Raw genomic sequence first — 18,558 nt, forward strand, 5'->3', positions numbered from 1 at the left:
GGCAGTCTGGTCTGGAGTGAACCAAGGGCTATAACTGTTCTTAGTTCTATATATTCTTTTTTTAAACGGGCATGCTTATTTAAGATGGTGAGGAAATTACTTTGAAAGAACAACCAGGCATCCTCGACTGACGGGATGAGTTCAATATCCTTCCAGGATACCCGGTCCAGGTCGATTAGAAAGGACTGCTCGCAGAAGTGTTTTAGGGAGCGTTTGACATTGATGAGGAGTGGTCATTTGACCGCGGACCCATAGCGGATGCAGGCAATGAGGCAGTGATTGCTGAGATCCTGATTGAAAACAGCAGAGGTGTATTAGGAGCACAAGTTGGTCAGGATAATATCTGAGGGTGCCCATGTTTAGGGATTTAAGATTTAAATAACAAAGATGTCAAATTGGGTAGCCCAAAATTCAGTCTGAAGGATTATGATCTGGTAATAAGTGTGTAGAATAGAAAATCTACATTGCTTTCAAATGTCACGCTCCTTTCTAACCTGTCCTGTGCGGTTTGTGAACGTCCTGAAAGCTCCACCACTCAAAAGTTAAAGACAAATAGGAAAACAAACTGCTCCATCACAACAGTTTATAGCAGAATAGCCATCTGGAATATTGGGTGGGACATGTTCCCCTCACATGCAAAATACACCTACGCATGTTATCAATGAGAAATTCACAAATGAAAACAATATGTATGATCTAGGACAGTTCTCAAACTGTCAGTGTTTTCTTTTAAGCTTATATGGTCAGAATAGATCGTCAATGTTGTAATCGTGTGAGTGCACAACATATGATTAACATTTAGCACTCTTATTCAGAGACTCAAAATGGAGCGCTCTTGTTGGGGTGTAGGTTTGACCATAAACTGAAGGGGCTGTAACCCTTGCTGCACAGTAGGCAACATCAGGGTCTGAAACTGGACGCATGCTTCTACTGGGAGCCAGTGGTGAATGCAAAGGAGCGGGGGACTTGGGAAGGTTGACAACAGGCACACTGTGGCATTCTGGTTGAGTTTCAGGGGTATGATGGCACGGGAGCTAGAAGCCCAACCAGCACAGAGTTGCCATAATCCAGACGTGAGACTAATCTTGGTTATTCCAGACGTATAGTGCCTGGACTAGGAACATAACATACTTTGATAAATCACACACAAAAAAAATAAAAAACAGAACTCAAAAGGCCAAATCAAAATAATTTATTTTTTTGGGTGACGTTTCATACAGAGTTCTAGAATTTAGTGTCTCAAACACTTAAAATCAATCCGTTGCTATATTTGCTTGTTGCCACCTCAAATTTACAGAAGAATTCTACTGAAAACATTATGGAGAAGAAAAAAAAGAGAGAAAAAAACTATTCCTGTAGATTCTCAAGCTTGTCAACATTAATATCATTACCATATGCTTCTAAAAGTCTTTCACATTACTTGAACAGTAAGATTCTTTTTAAAAACAAGTTAGTGCATCACCACACTACATCCCTAGCTGCTCACAACTCATTCATGAATACAGCCTCAGTGATTAACTCCATTAGAAACCGCATTATGAAACCCAAAGTCAATGCATCAAGTATTTCTCTCAGCTGAAATCTCAAACAATATACAATGTCATCATCTGCGTGCTTCTTTGCCAATTCGCTCTCACACACACACACACACACACACACACACACACACACCTTGGGGAAACCAGCCAACCAACAGCAGGATTAAAATAAATAAAAATTTAAGTAAAATATTGTTGTACAGTCCAAACTGAAAATCCTCATGTCAAATTTCTGTCTGTTTTTATCCAATTTTAGTAATAAACAATATGGTGGTAGATCCCCATCTTTGACTAAAGTCAGCCTCCCTTCCTCTGGATGTTCAGCATTACAACCAATACATACGTCCACACACGGCTCTAGCAAAGGGTTAATAATAATACCATACAGCATAGGATACGACACCTCTTCAGTTCAACCGGGACAAAGAGTTTACCCCCTGAAGGACTACATTACTAAGCAGACCTTTCAACTCGTGTTTGTCCCAAATGGCATCCCGGTCCCTATATAGTGCAATACTTTCGACGAGGGCCCTGGTCAAAAGTTAGGGCACTATATAGGGACTAGGATGCCATTTGGGACACAGAAAGCTTACCCTACCACGTCAACTAGAACTATAGGCAGCTGGCACATAGCACATGAAAATGGTCTGATTGTTTAACCCTTTACTTGGCTGCCAAATCTACTATATAGGATAACTAAATGCATCTCTGTTAACAGCACTCTTTAGCCCAGGGTTCCCAAACCCAGTCCCGGGAGCACATCTTGGTTTTTGCCCTAGCACTCCACAGCCAATTGAAATGACACTCATCATCAAGTTTGATTATTTGAAATCAGCCGTGTGGCATTTGGATAAAAACTAAAACGTGCACCCAGGGGAGGGGGGACTGAGTTTGGGGAAACACTGCACTACCCCTACCTCAATCTGATACTTCTAAACAATATTTTTTTACATTTATTTTTTACAATACACAAAAATGAGTTGCTAAACCTGAATATCCTGCATTGATGTGGGGAGAAACCAAACAGATCTTGCCAAAACCATTCAGGCACACTTGTCAACCTAAGCAGTCAGGGTTGACCGTGTCAACCTTTCAGCCTGGTCCCAGATCTATTTGTGCTCTTACCAACCCCATTGTTGTCAATGTCAAGCCAAACATGACAATTCCATAAGTAAAGGCAGAAACAGACTGGCACCCATCAACATATAATTTCCTAGGTTTCCAAATACAAATATATCAGGAAATTAATATAAGAGATGAAATAACGTGAAAATGAACAGGAAACTGCGTTCTAAACAGGCTGAGGAATGCTCTTACCCCAAGTGGACCTCAGTTTGCAACAACAAAGCAGAGTCACATACAGTTAGCTGACAGAATAAGGGAAACACTTAAGTAAATGAGATCAACACCGGTGTGGTTCCTGAATTAATTAAGCAATTAACATCCCATCACACTTAAGGTTGAATAAATAAGTACTGGCCAGGCCATTATTTTGGTTACCATGGCTATGCCAATATAGGATGACAATGCCCCCATCCACAGAGCACTGACAATGTAAACCATATGCCATGGCTGTCACCAAATCTCAAACAAATTAAACACTTATAGTAGATTCTGGAGTGGCGCCTGAGACAGCGTTTTCCACCACCATCAACAAAACACCAAATTAGGAATTACTTGTGGAATAATGGTGTCACATCCAATACAGTTCCAGACACTTGGAGAATCTATGATGCCAAGGTGCACTGAGGCTGTTCTGGCGGATCGTGGTGGCCCAATGTCCTATTAAGAGACTTTATGTTGGGGTTTCCTTTATTTTGGCAGTTACCTGTATATGCCACATAGACAGCTGGGGGGGGGGGGGGGCATACAACTTTAACTTCATTATTACCAATTATTTTGGTTGAATTCTTTACTGATAACATAGGTGAGCCAATCATTAACAACGCTCATTTCATTAACATTTTTCATGAATAAACATTATTAAGAGGATCATGTCTAACTGGCCAATTTTAGGTAGTTGATTCTTGAATCCCAATGAGCTGTTCATTTGTTCCATGAAAACCAATGAACTGAACTGTAGCACTCTGTTCCAATCTGTTTGCTTAGCAACAAAACGAAGCAAAAAACAGATCTCAATCAATCACATCTTATTTCAGTCATTCATCCTTGACGAACGTACAGCAAAAAAAAAAAAAAAAAGATAGTCGTTGTTAGTGATATCTTTGTTATGTACACAACATATGCATGTATGTTAAGTTCTTTAGTGCATATGTTCCTTGTAGACCAACATCTATTGTTTAAAATCTAAAAAATGTAGAGGGCCTTAATACGGGGCCCAGTGTACAACCTCTCCCCAGCAGAGGCAAAGGAAACTAACTCCAAATAAATCACAGATTTTAAATTCGGCTAATGATAGATTTGTTTGAGGCCTAAATTATATATTTTTTTCCTTTTTCAAATCACTCCGAAAGTTAGTTGATACTTGTTTAGATGTTGGTTCTTTCTCCTGGATGTCACCAGACTTCCATTTTAACTTCAATAACAAAGCTTTTCTTTCTTTCTCTGGGACAATGTTCCAGGAGGCGGGGGGGGGGTTAACCACTAAGGTTGTTACTTTTATATGCATTGATTTTCTTTATATATATATATATATCCATATATGTCACACTTTTGTTTGTTTGTTTTCATCAGTCATATCAGAAGTTTTACTTTGGCGATACCGGGGGGATGTTCTGCTCTTTGCCAGTGTGTCGGGGGCATCCTTGGGGGGAGCTGCGTCGGGCCAGTTGGGGACCCCGCCTCTGTTCATGGAACTTGAGGCCCCCAGAGCCCCCCTGTCTGGGGGGTCCATTGTTGCGGTAGTACCGTCCATCCCGGGAGTCACGGTCTCGATGGTCACGGTCACGTGGTCGGCTCTCCTTGCACTCCCAGCCCCCATCCCTCTCCTGGGCCTTGTCCTGCCGATCTCCCCTGGTGTGGTCGTCTGGGCTGGTGGTGGAGCTGGATCCTGGCTCCTCTGCTTTGTTGACACGCTGCTCACGCAGCGGCTGGGCTGGTGTGGATGAGGCCGAGGCTGGGGGGCCTGGAGGGGGGGCTCGCTGGCACACCTCGGCATAGCTGAGCTTGCGGGGCTCCTGAAGGAGAGAGATTTTAAAAAAGAGTTAGATGTAGATATTTGGGCTAAGGTCAGAGAAGGGAAATGAATTACATTTCATAAGACAAAGAAGCAATTGTTATGTAACACAGATCCAAATCATGTGTAAATGGCTAGAGTAGAGGTCCAGTATTATCCATGGTGTCTTACAAGTGGTGCATTGGTAGTAGTAGTGGTGGTGGTGGTGGTGGAGGAGGCCAGGGTGCTCGGTGTAACTGGTGTAGAGGACACTGTTTTGGGTTGGGGATTGGGGCCAGACACAGCTGGCTGTGTGGAGGGGGGTCCGGTTGGGTTGGCCCCAGAGATAGCACGTCTATGTGGGGTGACTTTGGGGGCTGAGGGCTCTGCCACTCTATCCCACTTCTTCTCCTGATGTGGTACGCTACAGGAGAAAATTAAAAACACCATTAGGACTGAGGCAGACCTGTACCTCCCTGTTTGACCTCCACATATCATGATTCTAGTCAATTCAACCTTTACATGAAAATGCTGAGGAGCAGAATGACCAGCTGATAGGCCTAAGAAGTAGAATACTTTCCACTCGTAGGTATTCATTTAGTCTTTAAACAAAGAGTACGTGAAATGACGGAACAACTGACCCCCCCAAAATGAGCAGACTTCAGCCTGTTTCCTTACCTGGGGGCTGGGACAGGGGCGGGGGGTGCTTGAGGGTGTACAGCAAGTTTGGCTGTAGGCTGAACAAGACTAGAGACAGACACTGCCTCCTCATGTCCTGGGGCTGAGGCTGGGCCAGCACTCACTTCCTTGTTGGCTAGTTCCGTTGTCTGCAGAGAGGAGGGCACACTGAAGTGAGCATATGACTTGATCTGCATGTGTAACTCCCATTTTCCATTGATGTGTCAAAGTGTGATTTATACAACAGTCTAAGTTAATTGTATCCATCTCAGTATTAAGGTATGAACAACCACAAGGATCCAGTGTTTACCTTGTCCCTGTTCAGTCCTCGCACCACGTCAGACATCCTGTTCTCCAGTAGGGGCTCTCCCTGGGTACTGGCCACACAGCCCGGCAGCGGGGGGAAACTAGTAGTAGCCAGGTCAAACTTAGGGGGCGCCACTTTTACCTCAGCCAGAGGGACGGGTCTCTGGAAGGACCAAGAGAGAACATTATGAACATGTTAATGCCCTCAATGAGGAAACTCATTTTGCACCATAAAACTCAATGTACATCCACACAATGTAACAGACATTAAACCATAAGCTTAAAAACAACAGACATGCACCAGGAAGTAGATAACCGGGTTGGTCCTAATTAAATACGTTATGCAAAAGCCAACTCTACATAGTTACTGTCGTTAATTTTGTAACGTTACCGTGATCCGCTCATCCTCTCTCCTCCTTCGCGTGCCTCTGTATGTCGTCCTTCTGTAATGGAGGACAGAAGAGATGCTTCTCTTTTAGAGATGGTGCTGAAATTTGTACACTTGGTTCTCTGTAAACTGATTGGTTTTACCTTCTCCATCTCAGACCTTCAGATCTCATAATCTTAGCCGTCATCGGGACAGGTGTAGAAGATAATAGCTTCGGGGAGAGGAGGAGCAGAGGTAGAGAGGAGGAGCAGAGGTAGAGAGGAGGAGCAGAGGTAGAGAGGGGGAGCAGAGGTAGAGAGGGGGAGCAGAGGTAGAGAGGGGGAGCAGAGGTAGAGAGGGGGAGCAGAGGTAGAGAGGGGGAGCAGAGGTAGAGGAGAAAGAATCCCAAAACCATTCTCACTCCACAGCCTGATTTCCCTCCTGTGCATCAAGTTGTCATCACTAGGTCTGAGATGACTCAGAGGAATTCACCACTTCAAAAACCCAACTTCATTGTTCCAATAGGGGGGAACACTATCTCACTGCGTGTTACATCAAAACATCAGGTCCAGAGAATTTTTACCAGTTAAAACACCAAGGTTAATAATAGTGTCAGGCTCACCTTCCGCGTACAGACATGATTCCATCATCATTGGGGTCCGAGGAGGTGGAGGAGAGGTGGGGGAAGGGTGAGGTTGGGTCCGGAGGGGTCTGGAGGGGCCCAGGGCCAGGGTTGGTGGTGGGGGGCTGAGGGCTCCTCAGGCCAGTCAAGCTCTCCAGGGGGACAGGGGCCACAGATGTAGGGGTCACTTCACCTAGTCTCCCCACCTGGGGTTTCACATGGTTCCTGGAGGACGAAGGAGATGTGAGAACAGATCCGACCAGGTTTAGATACATCTGGGTCGTATTCAATAGGCCCCAAACAGAAAACTGACAAACAGGGAGGGACTTCCAGTACTAAACCAAAAAGAAAAATGTAATTCTGTTGCAAAACATTTTGCTACGGTGTGCCCTAATGAATACGACCCAGAGTTAGGGGCTAATCTTGTCACAACTGGGACGGGAATATGTGGTGGGCAATAAAATAATAGCATGCAGTATGTTGGCCAACTCCTGATGACAAATACAGAGGCAAGCAAAGAAAACTACAAAAAGATGAACTTGGTAAAAGATTACAATACTTCCTCTTTTCCACTTCCTTCCATTGGTTTGTTTTTTTCCAATCCATACCTGAAGACCTTCAGATCTCAAACTTAGCGCGCATCAGGACAGATATAGATAAATAAATTCAATGAGAGGAGCGCACCAGACCTAATCTCTACAGCCTGCACTTCCTCTATGAACTTCAATGTTTTCGTCTTAAGGTCCAACCAGTGTTTGCATAAGAGTACAATAGAACGTGTCACTTTCATTGTGTGTTCCGGTCAGATTCTTACAAATGTAAACTCAGCAAAAAAAAAAGAAACGTCCCATTTTCGGGACCCTGTCTATCAAAGATAATTTGTAAAAAATCCAAGTAACTTCACAGATCTTCATTGTAAAGGGTTTAAAACACTTTCCCATGCTTGTTCAATGAACCATAAACAATTAATAAACATGCACCTATGGAACGGTCGTTAAGACACAAACAGCTTACAGACGGTAGGCAATTAAGGTCACAGTTATGAAAACTTAGGACACTAAAGAGGCCTTTCTACTGACTCCGAAAAACACAAAGATACCCAGGGTCCCTGCTTATCTGCGTGAACGTGTCTTAGGCATGCTGCAAGGGGGCATGAGGACTGCAGACGTGGCCAGGGCAATAAATTACAATGTCCGTCCTGTGAAAAGCCTAAGACAGCGCTACAGGGAGACAGGACGACCAGCTGATCGTCCTCGCAGTGGCAGACCACGTGTAGCAACATCTGCACAGGATCGGTACATCCGAACATTACACCTGCGGGAGAGGTACAGGATGGCAACAACAACTGCCCGAGTTACACCAGGAATGCACAATTACTCCATCAGTGCTCAGACTGTCCGCAATAGGCTGAGAGAGGCTGGACTGAGGCCTTGTAGGCCTGTTGTAAGGCAGGTCCTCACCAGACATCACCAGCAACAACGTCGCCTATGGGCACAAACCCACTGTCGCTGGACCAGACAGGACTGGCAAAATGTGCTCTTCACTGACAAGTCGCGGTTTTGTCTCACCACGGGTGATGGCCGGATTCGCGTTTATCATCGAATGAATGAGCGTTACACCAAGGCATGTACTCTGGAGAGGGATTGATTTGGAGGTGGAGGGTCGTCATGGTCTGGGGCGGTGTGTCACAGCATCATTGGACTGAGCTTGTTGTCATTGCAGGCAATCTCAACGCTGTGCATTACAGGGAAGACATCCTCCTCCCTCATGTGGTACCCTTCCTGTAGGCTCATCCTGATATGACCCTCCAGCGTGACAATGCCACCAGCCGTACTGCTAGTTCTGTGTGTGATTTCCTGCAAGACAGGAATGTCAGTGTTCTGCCATGGCCAGCAAAGAGCCCGGATCTCAATCCCATTGAGCACGTCTTGGACCTGTTGGATTGGAGGGTGAGGGCTAGGGCCATTCTCCACAGAAATGTCCAGGAACTTGCAGGTGCCTTGGTGGAAGACTGGGGTAACATCTCACAGCAAGAACTGGCAAATCTGGTGTAGTACATGAGGATAAGATGCACTGCAGTACTTAATGCAGCTGGTGGCCACACCAGATACTGACTGTTACTTTTGACCCCCCCCCCCCCCCCCCTTTGTTCAGGGACACATTATTCCATTTGTTAGTCACATGTCTGTGGAACTTGCTCAGTTTGTGTCTCAGTTGTTGAATCTTATGTTTATACAAATATTTACATGTGTTAAGTTTGCTGAAAATAAATGCAGTTCACAGTGAGCGGATGTTTCTTTTTTTTTGCTGAGTTTATTTGTTAAAAAGCAGTGGATGCATTTCTCAATGTAAACCACCATACAATATTAACAAGTGGTTTCCCGTACCAATTCTCCAGCTCAAATGAGATTACTTTTTAATTCAGGTTGAAATGGCAGTTGACAAATTAAAAATGTACCAGCCAAATATTTTGGACTGACCAAATCTCCATTGCCCTGGCTACAGCAGCAAGTGGTCTTATTTATACAGTCATCATATGAATCAGATGTCATAGGATCTCAGTTCTTAGTAAATAACATAGTTAGGCTAACATGACTACATTACCAAAGTACAGCTGTAATAATGAAACATCTAAATTAAACTTAAGAGATAAATGATGAAAAGAAACCAGATGGATGGATGGATGGATGGTCAGGATGATGAGAGAACAGTTGACTAAATGGAGGGCTTGCTAGGTCACTTAGCCTAACTATGATCTGGCCCATTTAGAATCGCTCATATAAACAGCGTCTAAACATAAGTTAGGTCAAATGAGTTAACAAATTCTAGCTTTTCATTATGCAAGAACATACTGTATCTTAACATTGATTATGGTAAAGTTAATGAGCTGTACTGTTATAAACTGCTATAAGATGTTATGAATGAACAAATCTTGCTCTTAGAGCCAAGGCTTGGGCCCAGTTCTAGATTTTGCCATTAAATTGTCGACTGGTATGGTAAGAGATGGGTTAAAACTGAACTGTTATGAACTGACAAAGCGATGAAGCTGATTCTAGACAGTATAATGGCTGTACCTGAAGGTATTTACTACTTTCTTTCTTGAATAGAGGGGGACACTGTGGGGACAGACCGTAAGAAACAGGGAGCGGTTCAGTCAGTAATACCCATAAACTACTCATATTGAAATGCATCCTCTTTGGTTTTATGGAAGCCTAAATGGCATATACACAGCATTCAGAAAGTATTCAGACCCCTTGACTTAGTCCACAGTAAGTTACAGGCTTATTCTAAAATGTATTAAATCACTCCCCATCAATATACACACACACAATACCCCATAATGGCAAAGCAAAAAGAGGTTTAGAAATGGTTATTTTAAATAAAATATATCACATTTACATAAGTATTCAGACCCTTTACTCAGTACTTTGTTTTAGCACCGTGGGCAGCGATTACAGCCACGATTCTTCTTGGGTATGACACTACAAGCATGGCACATTTGGGGAGTTTCTCCCATTCTTCTCTGCAGATCCTCTCAGGCTCTGTCAGGTTGGATGGGGAGCGTTGCTGCACAGCCATTTTCAGGTCTCTCCAGAGATATTCGATAGGGTTCAAGTCCAGGCTCTGGCTGGGCGACTCAAGGAAATTTCAGAGACTAGTCTCGAAGCCACTCACTTCTGCATTGTCTTGGCTGTGTGCTTTGGGTCGTTGTCCTGTTGGAAGGTGAACCTTCGCCCCAGTCTGAGTGTTCTGGACAGGTTTTCATCAAGGACAGCGCTGTTCATCTTTCCCTCAAATCGGAATAGTCTCCCAATACCTGCCGCTGAAAAACATCCTCACAGCTCGATTCTGCCACCAAGCTTCACTGCAGTGGTAGTGCCAGGTTTCCTCCGGATAGGACGCTTGGCATTCAGGCCAAAGAGTTCAATATTGGTTTCATCAAACCAGAGAATTATGTTTCTCATGATTTGAGAGTCTTTAAGAACTCTGTCAGAGTGACCATGTTCTTGGTCACTTCCCTGAACAAGGCCCCTCTCCCCCGATTGCTCAGTTTGGCCGGGCAGCCAGCTCTAGGAAGAGTCTCGGTGGTTCCAAACTTCTTCCATTTAAGAATGACTGAGGCCACGGTATTCTTGGGAAACTTAATGCCGCATAAATCTTTTGGTACCCTTCCCCAGATCTGTGCATCGACACAATCCTGTCTCTGAGCTCTACGGACCTTTCCTTCGACCTCATGCCTTTGTGTTTGCTTCGACAAGCACGGTCAACTGTGGGACCTTACAGTATATAGACAGGTGTGTGCCTTTCCAAATCATGTCCAATCAATTGAATTTACCACAGGTGGACTCCAATCAAGTTGTAAAAACATCTCAAGGATGATCAATGGAAACATGATGCAACTGAGCTCAATTTTGAGTCTTATCGCAAAGAGTGAATACTTATGCAAATATGTTATCCGTTTGACAGTTTTTGCTCTTTATCTCCCCAATGGTATCCAATTGGTAGTTACAGTCTTGTCCGTACGGGAGTTCGAGCGATGGGACTCGGGAGAGGCAAAGGTCGAGAGCCGTGCGTCCTCTGAAACACAACCACGGAAGCCAGTCGCGCCAACATGCCAGAATAAAACACCATACAGCTGGTCGCTAGAGCGCAATGGGACAATTGTGCACCGCCTCATGGGTCTCCAGGTCGCGCCCGGCTGCGACACCGGAATCAAACCAGGATCTGTAGGGACACAGCTACCACTGTGAGACAGTGCCTTAGACCGTTGCACCACTTGGGAGGCCCAGTTTTTTTTATGTTTAATAATTTTGCAAAAGGTTCTACAAACCTGTTTTCACTTTGTCATTATGGGGTATTGTATGTTTGTTTTTACTCCATGTGTAACTCTGTGTTGTTGTACGTATCGAACTGCTATGCTTTATCTTGGCCAGGTCAACTTGCCTACCTGGTTAAATAAAGGTGAAATAAAATCAAATTGTGTGTAGATTGATGTGGAATTTTGTTCATTTAATAAAGTTGAGAATAAGGTTGTAACGTAACAAAATTTGGAGAAAGTCAAGGGGTCTGAACACTTTCCGAAGGCACTGTATATCTTACGGCCACAGACTCTTATATATGCATTCATCAACTGTCAGCCAAAAGTTCAACCCAAGTCAACCCTTTTCGGATGAGCAGCATCAAGTTAACAGCAGACATACTGTGTGCTTTTGATAGATAATCTTGAATAAAAAAATAAAAAAAAAAAAACATCCTCAATCTACAATTTCTGTGTGGCTGAAGCCTTGCTCTACAGAGAATTACAAACAAAATAGTCACCAATGTTCCTATGGTTTAACCATTTACCCCACTCACAAACTGGAAATCATGGATACGAAGCAGATTCAACCACAGAAAGAAACTCATTGCACTTCAGAGAATACTAGACCAACTTTCAACGTACCGGTTTCTGTTGAAAGGGCGAGTTATGTGGAGGGAGTTGTTGCCAGTCTTGTAGTGTCCAGGAGAACTGAATCCATTCACAAAGCCACTGTTGGGAAATGGTGCCTGAAGAGATGGGGAAATAATAATTTCATTTATTTCTTAGACAACAGAATTTATCCCTTTTGTCTGATCAGCCTAACACACACAGATGGGTTGGAAGCACAGGGTCAGCCGCAGTGTACAGCAATCCCCTTTATACAGATTAATGTTGAATAAGCAATAACTTCAAATATTTTTTAATTGTAAATGTCATCTCATGTACAAGAGAAGTTACCAAGACTAATCTATATAAATGAATGAAATTACAGTTAACACAATTTACTAGGATTAGTTTATAGCGTTCTGCATATCACCAAATATTTTCAATATTATTTATAACACCATTTAAAAGGATAAAGTTCACGATGCTCACCAGCGGAGTCTCGAAGTAGGGTGTAGGAGAGGTTGTCCAGGTCTGTGGTACAATGCCGTAGAGAGGGTACTGCTGTTGAGGGCTGTACACGTGTTGCATGTACAGGTTAGGGTTGTACTGGGTCTGGGCCGGGGCAGACTGCTGGGCTGTGTACAGGCTGCTGTCCATGCTACGGTAGCCATTCTTAGCAAAGAATGTGTTGATGGCTTTTATCCTCGCCTGGAAGGAAGGAGTGTAACGTTTTTTAAATTTATTTTTAACTTGTGAAATGTGTCTTTGGCTTCACAACATAATTGGGAAGGGAGGAGAGATCAATAAAGGGACGTGCTAGTTGGGGGAAATTGCAGACTTAATTCACAAGTGATTGATAGTGTTATAATGCAACTCACCATGATAGGTTTTCCCTGAAATGTTTTCACCTCTTCTCTTAGATATCTGTGTGCCTGAAAAGGACAGAAAGACTCAGACAGGAAGTAATTCTGATAACAGCTTAATGCCCATTACACCAATCAGAAGCCTTAACACTGCTTTATAAACCAATCAGATCAAGCTTACCTGTTGAGCATCAGTGTCAGATTGGAATGTGATGTACCAGTTGTTATTGTGCGCAAACTCTACACTAATGACTTTCGGACAGTCATCACTTTTAAAGAGAGCCTCCACTTCCTTAGGGAACAAAGAAGAAAAATGTGATTAAATACAGCAAATGTGCCAGCGTTGTGACTGACGGAGGCGTACTCACACCAATTCACCCTTATCAATAAGACAATGCCTGTAACAGGGTTGTATATTGATTATAACACGACAGACATGGTTGTCTTACCTCTACAGGTGTCGTCTCAGGAACCTCCCTCAGTATGATGATGCAGCGTTTGTGATCAGGACGCACCTTCTCTCCTTGCTCATCCACCTGAACCATTGGAGAGGCTGAGAACCACAAGCATGTCAGGCTCAGGGACACAAATGACACCATTATCGATCCGCATACAGTAACTAGCATTGTAGTGTGGGGCGGGGCATAAACGCATTGCCCTAGGTGCGTTTAAAAAATCTGTACCATTTGATCACAAGCCCACGTGGTCACAGAACTGTTTGTACAGTCTTGCCAACTCCTATGGTCACGGTATTACCATAGGAGTTGGCAAGAAAAGACAAAAAACAGATTTGGGACCAAGTTACATGGTTCCAAACAAGTAGGAAAAAACACAAATAAAAGAAAGGTTTAGTCCCCTTACATCGGAGCACGTCCAGGATGAGCTCCATGTCAGTAGTGAGGGCCTTGATGCTCTCCATGCTGGCGATGGTCCATATGGGGACAAACTGGTCACTGTCCATCTGGGACATCAGGTATAGGTCCTTGGACAGGTTCTCCCTACACAACAAACGAGGGACAAAGGTCAAATCGTAAAAGATGCATGCTATCAACCATGCACACGTATTCGAAGGAATACACTCATTAAAATCACTTATCCAAAAACCACAAGACTCTGGGTCATTCAGCAGGGCATAATGTAGTAAAATGTTTTGCAAATAAAAAAAATACAAGCAGTTATTGGACAAGTTCAGGTAGTATCTCCCATCCATTTCAAACATAGGAACAATTACGCTCACCTAGAGGTAAAACACCTAACCTAAAACATGTGTCCTCACCGAGAGAAGTAGAACTCCAGCTCTTTCTTGAGGGACTCTGTCAGGTTCTCTGACGAGAGGGGCTGTTCCTCTGTCAGCTTGGTCTCCCCTTCAAACCAACATGTGTTCAGTGAGTATGCAATAATGTCAGATAATTACACGAGGCCCGAAAAGACATCTGTAAGAGGTCTGCCCGGATAATGCATTTGTAACAGTGTTGTAATTTGTCAGTGAGAAACATACATCCTTGTGGCTATGATATAATTAGACTAACAGCCTTAATCTTATGGTGGATTATGGGTACTGTACTTTAGTCCACCATGCTTTATAACTAACCCAAGGTCCCAATTGTAGTCTCAGCAGGGGTGAAGGCCAGGTCTGGAGGATCCATGCCGTTCACAGTGATCTCAGCGGTGGCTGCTGCTGCTGCGGAGGAGGAGCTGCTGTCCTCCAGGGTGGTGAAGCCTACCCTGTACGGTTTACAACCGGTGGAGGGCACAGACTCGGAATAACCTGGATGGGAGAGAGTGGGAGTGACAGGGGCACCATTATTATTAGATTTATTAGTTATGAGAATAATAGTGTAAGAATATTTAGTCGCCCATTTGAGATCCTAACTGCCTAGAGGCCTGCACTGGGACGGAAAGAGGGTGCAACAGGGTTCCCCATGAATGACTTCCTACATGTTTCCTGCTGCACCCTCCTTGGCCCTTTTCAATAAAGAGATGATGTTCTCAATAAAAACAGGCCTATAGATTTCAGTACATGTGGCATTGATATCATGTATGGTACAGTATATGTATTGGTAGGTGCTTCCTGCTGTCAGCAATAATAGCTAATTGTGGACTAATAAAGTTTATTGAATTGATTTGGTGGATAAGATGAAATTCCCTTACAATGTAAAAGCGATTTGAACATTTGGAAAAGTATTATATAAACCAAATATGATTATGATTCTTAGATAGGGTGCCAGCAATGACAGGGTTGTGGGTTCAATTCCTACCGGAGGAAATATATTGTTTTTATTTTATATGTACTTTACACGCAACAATAAGTTGCTTTGGCTAAAAGTCTGCTAAATGGTATATACAGTAATATATGTTATTAAACGGTATATAGTATTATATGTTACTTCTCACCTTCAGTGATGTCAGCCGGGGGCCACTGTGCTCCGTCGGGGCCATCAGCAGGGGCCTGCCACACCTTGGCATTGGGGTTCAGACCTGCGCCCTTGGAGGTGACCTTGGAACAGGGGCCCAGGAAATACAATGGAACATATGGATTGAAAAATGCATATATAAAGCCGTTCCAATCCAAGACAACATTAAATAGATTTACATGATGTATGTAACTGTACATTACACCATACACAGTGATACATACACACTGATAAAAGCAGGATGTTTTCTTTATGGGTGTATCCTCTGATTGGCCCCATCCCAACAAGGGAAATACACATGACCCCCATTTGCATTTACACATACTGAAAACAAAACAAACTCAAATCCGGTTGAATTTATGTTCTACATTTACATTTAAGTCATTTAGCAGACGCTCTTATCCAGAGCGACTTACAAATTAGTTCTCAGTTAACCGAGTTAATTAGAAAATAATTGAAATTGTGCATGCTGCAAATTGGTTTAACAATTGTACAATTGTACGATGCAATTATTTGGCAGGAGAATGTAGCAGGCAGGTAGCCTAGTGGTTAGAGCGTTGGACTTGTAACCAAAAGCTTGCCAGATCGAATCCCCGAGCTGACAAGGTACAACATCTGTCGTTCAGCCCCTGAACAAGGCAGTTATGTTCCTATGCGTCATTGAAAATAAGAATATGTTCTTAACTGACTTGCCAAGTTAAATAAAATAACCATCATGTAACTAATCACATTTATTCACGATTACAGTCTCAACATTTACTGAAATACAGTACATCAATAATACAAATGTCAACCGAATGTGGTATGTATCAAACGCCTAAAAGAAAGTGCTACATTTGTTTCCGTTATGTAAGCATTGGCACAACACAAACCCCGAAACCGAAAGACGCATAAACAACAACATGAGCCATTGGAAACCAATTTAATTCGTGGTCAATTCACATAAATGTTTTTCATTCCAACCACTGATTGATAAATATGATCACAAAAACATTCTCACTAGTCACTGGCGACTCGCGAGTATGTTGTCCGGCCTACATTTAAAACAAAAGATTCTTACCTCAAGAAATAAAATCATTTTATTAGACTTCCTTGATAAGTAATATGTAAGACGCATATAATATAATGCGAGCAACAGAGAAAAGCAGAACTTGAGATGCTTTACTTTTGTAGTTTAAAGTTCAACGTGCGGTTCTCGCTCTTCTCCACCTACATCCTTGGCAGTGGGACCCACATGTCTGCAGAGAGCGCGCTCTCTTCCGCACGCTTTACCGCCAACCCAAATCCAGAACGGCTGTTGGTAGACAGCCATGTCAATCTCAAACCCGACAAAAATAAAAAGGTGTTGCTCCTGCTACCCCTGCTGGTGAGCACTTCAACATCTCTAATGATATCTTGAGGCACGTGCCACTTCCCCCCTCCTCCCAGTGTTCCAGAATCGTTATCTTCCCGAGAGCATGTGCGGATCCCCAGGCGATACTTTTAATAAAGGATTGGGGTGATTTTTACAAAATCTCGGCACTAATCCCAACCAGGCGTAGAAATCTCTTGTTGAGCTGTCAATTATGTTGAGTAGGTGTGAGACAATAGGCCGTAGCCAGGGGTGTCAAATTTAATTTGCTCTTGTTTCACTGTAGGTAGGTAGTGGCACGTGTAAATAAATAATACTAAAGGCACCCTTCCACTGGGGGTCGTTCCTAGTGACCACCTGCTACACAATTGATCTACCCTTCTCGTAGTCTACTCCTAGCAAGAGCAGCTGTCACATCTCAATATATCCTGTTCATGATTGAGTGGTTTCAAAATTGTGATATGGAACAAACATTACATTGTACACATGAATTCAGTGAAAGCAGTCTCGGTCTAGCGAAACAATTCGGATTAATCTCGACATATGTGCAGTGTTCACTAGATAGCTAGTTTACTGCTGGTTGTATCTCGTTAGCCCCAGTTTTTAAAGTCGGCTGATATTTGCTGTGCTGCATAGGCCGGGTATTTGCAATGCATGTTAGTTAGCTAGTTAGAGTCTGGCGAGATTATGCTAGTTTTCATTCGGTAAATATGCTTACTGGTGAGGTTGCACAGCTAGTTGGGCGATATCCGTGCCTGCCATTTCCAATCGATAGCATAATAAATATTGACATTTGTCACTGCATAATGATTACTCAGCAAATTGCTACATTTCCTAACTTGGTTGTTAAAGCTAGCAAATTCAATCGCTGCCAAAGTAGCTAACGTTAGCTGACTAAACTGGCAGAAAAACGTTCGGCTATTTAGCTGAGCTGGCAAATTAAGTTATTGGGGGACTATAATAATAATCATTACTCTAATTTTAAATGACATAGTTAAGAACGCGTCAAACAATACATTAATGCTTTTAGCTAGTCAGTCGTTACATAGTGTATCCAGCGACAGCGAATCAATCATTCAGCAAAACATATGGTAACGTTAGCCATAAATCATCTCAGTCAATTTCTCGATGTGAATCAGATTGGTAGCTTGCAGAAAATATGGTAATACCATTAGGTAATATTCTTGGCCTCAGCCTATGACTGGAGCATGACCCTATTTAGAGAAGGGCAATGACGGCAGGCGACAAATCAAGTTGGTGGGACGAGATGGCAATGGCAGGGGGATGGTGTGTGTAGACTAGCTAACGTTAGCTTAGCAAGCTAGTAGGCGTAGAGGCCTCAACTCACCATGCCGCCTGATCCTCCCCCGATCCCAAGTAGTGTCTCCTGCTCCCCACAGGTCTTCGGCCCCGGATCAGCCTCCTCCTGCAGCAGCCGCGGCTCTCCGCCCTGGTCCGAACTCATCGGCCGCTCTTGGCTCACGTCTCCCCCGTCGTTTTCCTCCCAACCCCCCGGCCCGTGTTCCACCCCCTCGTCTCTCAAAGTACAGGTTGCTGGTCTACAATCAATCGGGTTATCTCCTGCTAGACTTGTTTAGCCAACACCAAAAGATAGCTAGCTAAACAGCCAGGGCTAGCAAGTAAGCTATCCTACTTAGCTAGCTAGTCAGCTAGATATTAATCAACGTTGGTGAATCAACTTCGCACGACAATATACTACAGACGAAAACTATGCCAGAGCATGCATCTACTTTTACCAACCACCTTTGTCACTAATGTTTCTTCCCCCCCAAAATTTAACAAGCGTCAAAGCCGAAAGGCGCATTCCTAGCCGGGCGACCGAAGCGGACACGCACCTTTCCTAAGAGCAGGCAGACATTGGTAAAGGGCGCCACCG

At 43.5% G+C, this 18,558-nt stretch overlaps 1 protein-coding gene across 2 annotated transcripts; it reads right to left on the bottom strand.

Moving 5' to 3' along the window:
• Positions 1-1,176: 1,176 nt before the first annotated feature.
• On the bottom strand, positions 1,177-18,551 carry LOC124032321 (la-related protein 4-like). Of its 2 annotated transcripts, none has more exons than XM_046344630.1 (16): positions 18,010-18,551; positions 15,291-15,393; positions 14,488-14,664; positions 14,173-14,260; positions 13,758-13,894; positions 13,346-13,449; positions 13,078-13,188; positions 12,912-12,965; positions 12,523-12,741; positions 12,070-12,173; positions 6,627-6,851; positions 6,029-6,080; positions 5,642-5,800; positions 5,332-5,480; positions 4,846-5,077; positions 1,177-4,675 (listed from the first exon to the last, which is right to left on the bottom strand). In XM_046344630.1, the coding sequence occupies exons 1-16, from the start codon at positions 18,124-18,126 to the stop codon at positions 4,247-4,249; spliced, it is 2,460 nt and encodes an 819-aa protein (XP_046200586.1). In that variant the 5' UTR covers positions 18,127-18,551; the 3' UTR covers positions 1,177-4,246. The 2 variants fall into 2 exon arrangements, with proteins under 2 accessions (XP_046200586.1, XP_046200587.1); XM_046344631.1 differs by lacking the exon at positions 18,010-18,551 and adding an exon at positions 16,371-16,558.
• Between the last annotated feature and the right edge of the window lie 7 nt (positions 18,552-18,558).

This window comes from Oncorhynchus gorbuscha, linkage group LG03 (assembly GCF_021184085.1).
Source record: "Oncorhynchus gorbuscha isolate QuinsamMale2020 ecotype Even-year linkage group LG03, OgorEven_v1.0, whole genome shotgun sequence".
NCBI classification, from domain to species: Eukaryota; Metazoa; Chordata; class Actinopteri; order Salmoniformes; family Salmonidae; genus Oncorhynchus; species Oncorhynchus gorbuscha.

What these genes read in the sequence shown, in the direction of transcription:
- LOC124032321 (XM_046344630.1), bottom strand. Translation starts at nt 18,126, where the DNA reads ATGAGTTCGGACCAGGGCGGAGAGCCGCGGCTGCTGCAGGAGGAGGCT. An exon ending in CCCGGCTGACATCACTGAAG is followed by an intron (nt 14,665 to 15,290) that starts GTGAGAAGTAAC and finishes TCTCCCATCCAG; the next exon opens with GTTATTCCGAGTCTGTGCCC. An exon ending in GAGAGGATGAGCGGATCACG is followed by an intron (nt 5,801 to 6,028) that starts GTAACGTTACAA and finishes TGGTCCTTCCAG; the next exon opens with AGACCCGTCCCTCTGGCTGA.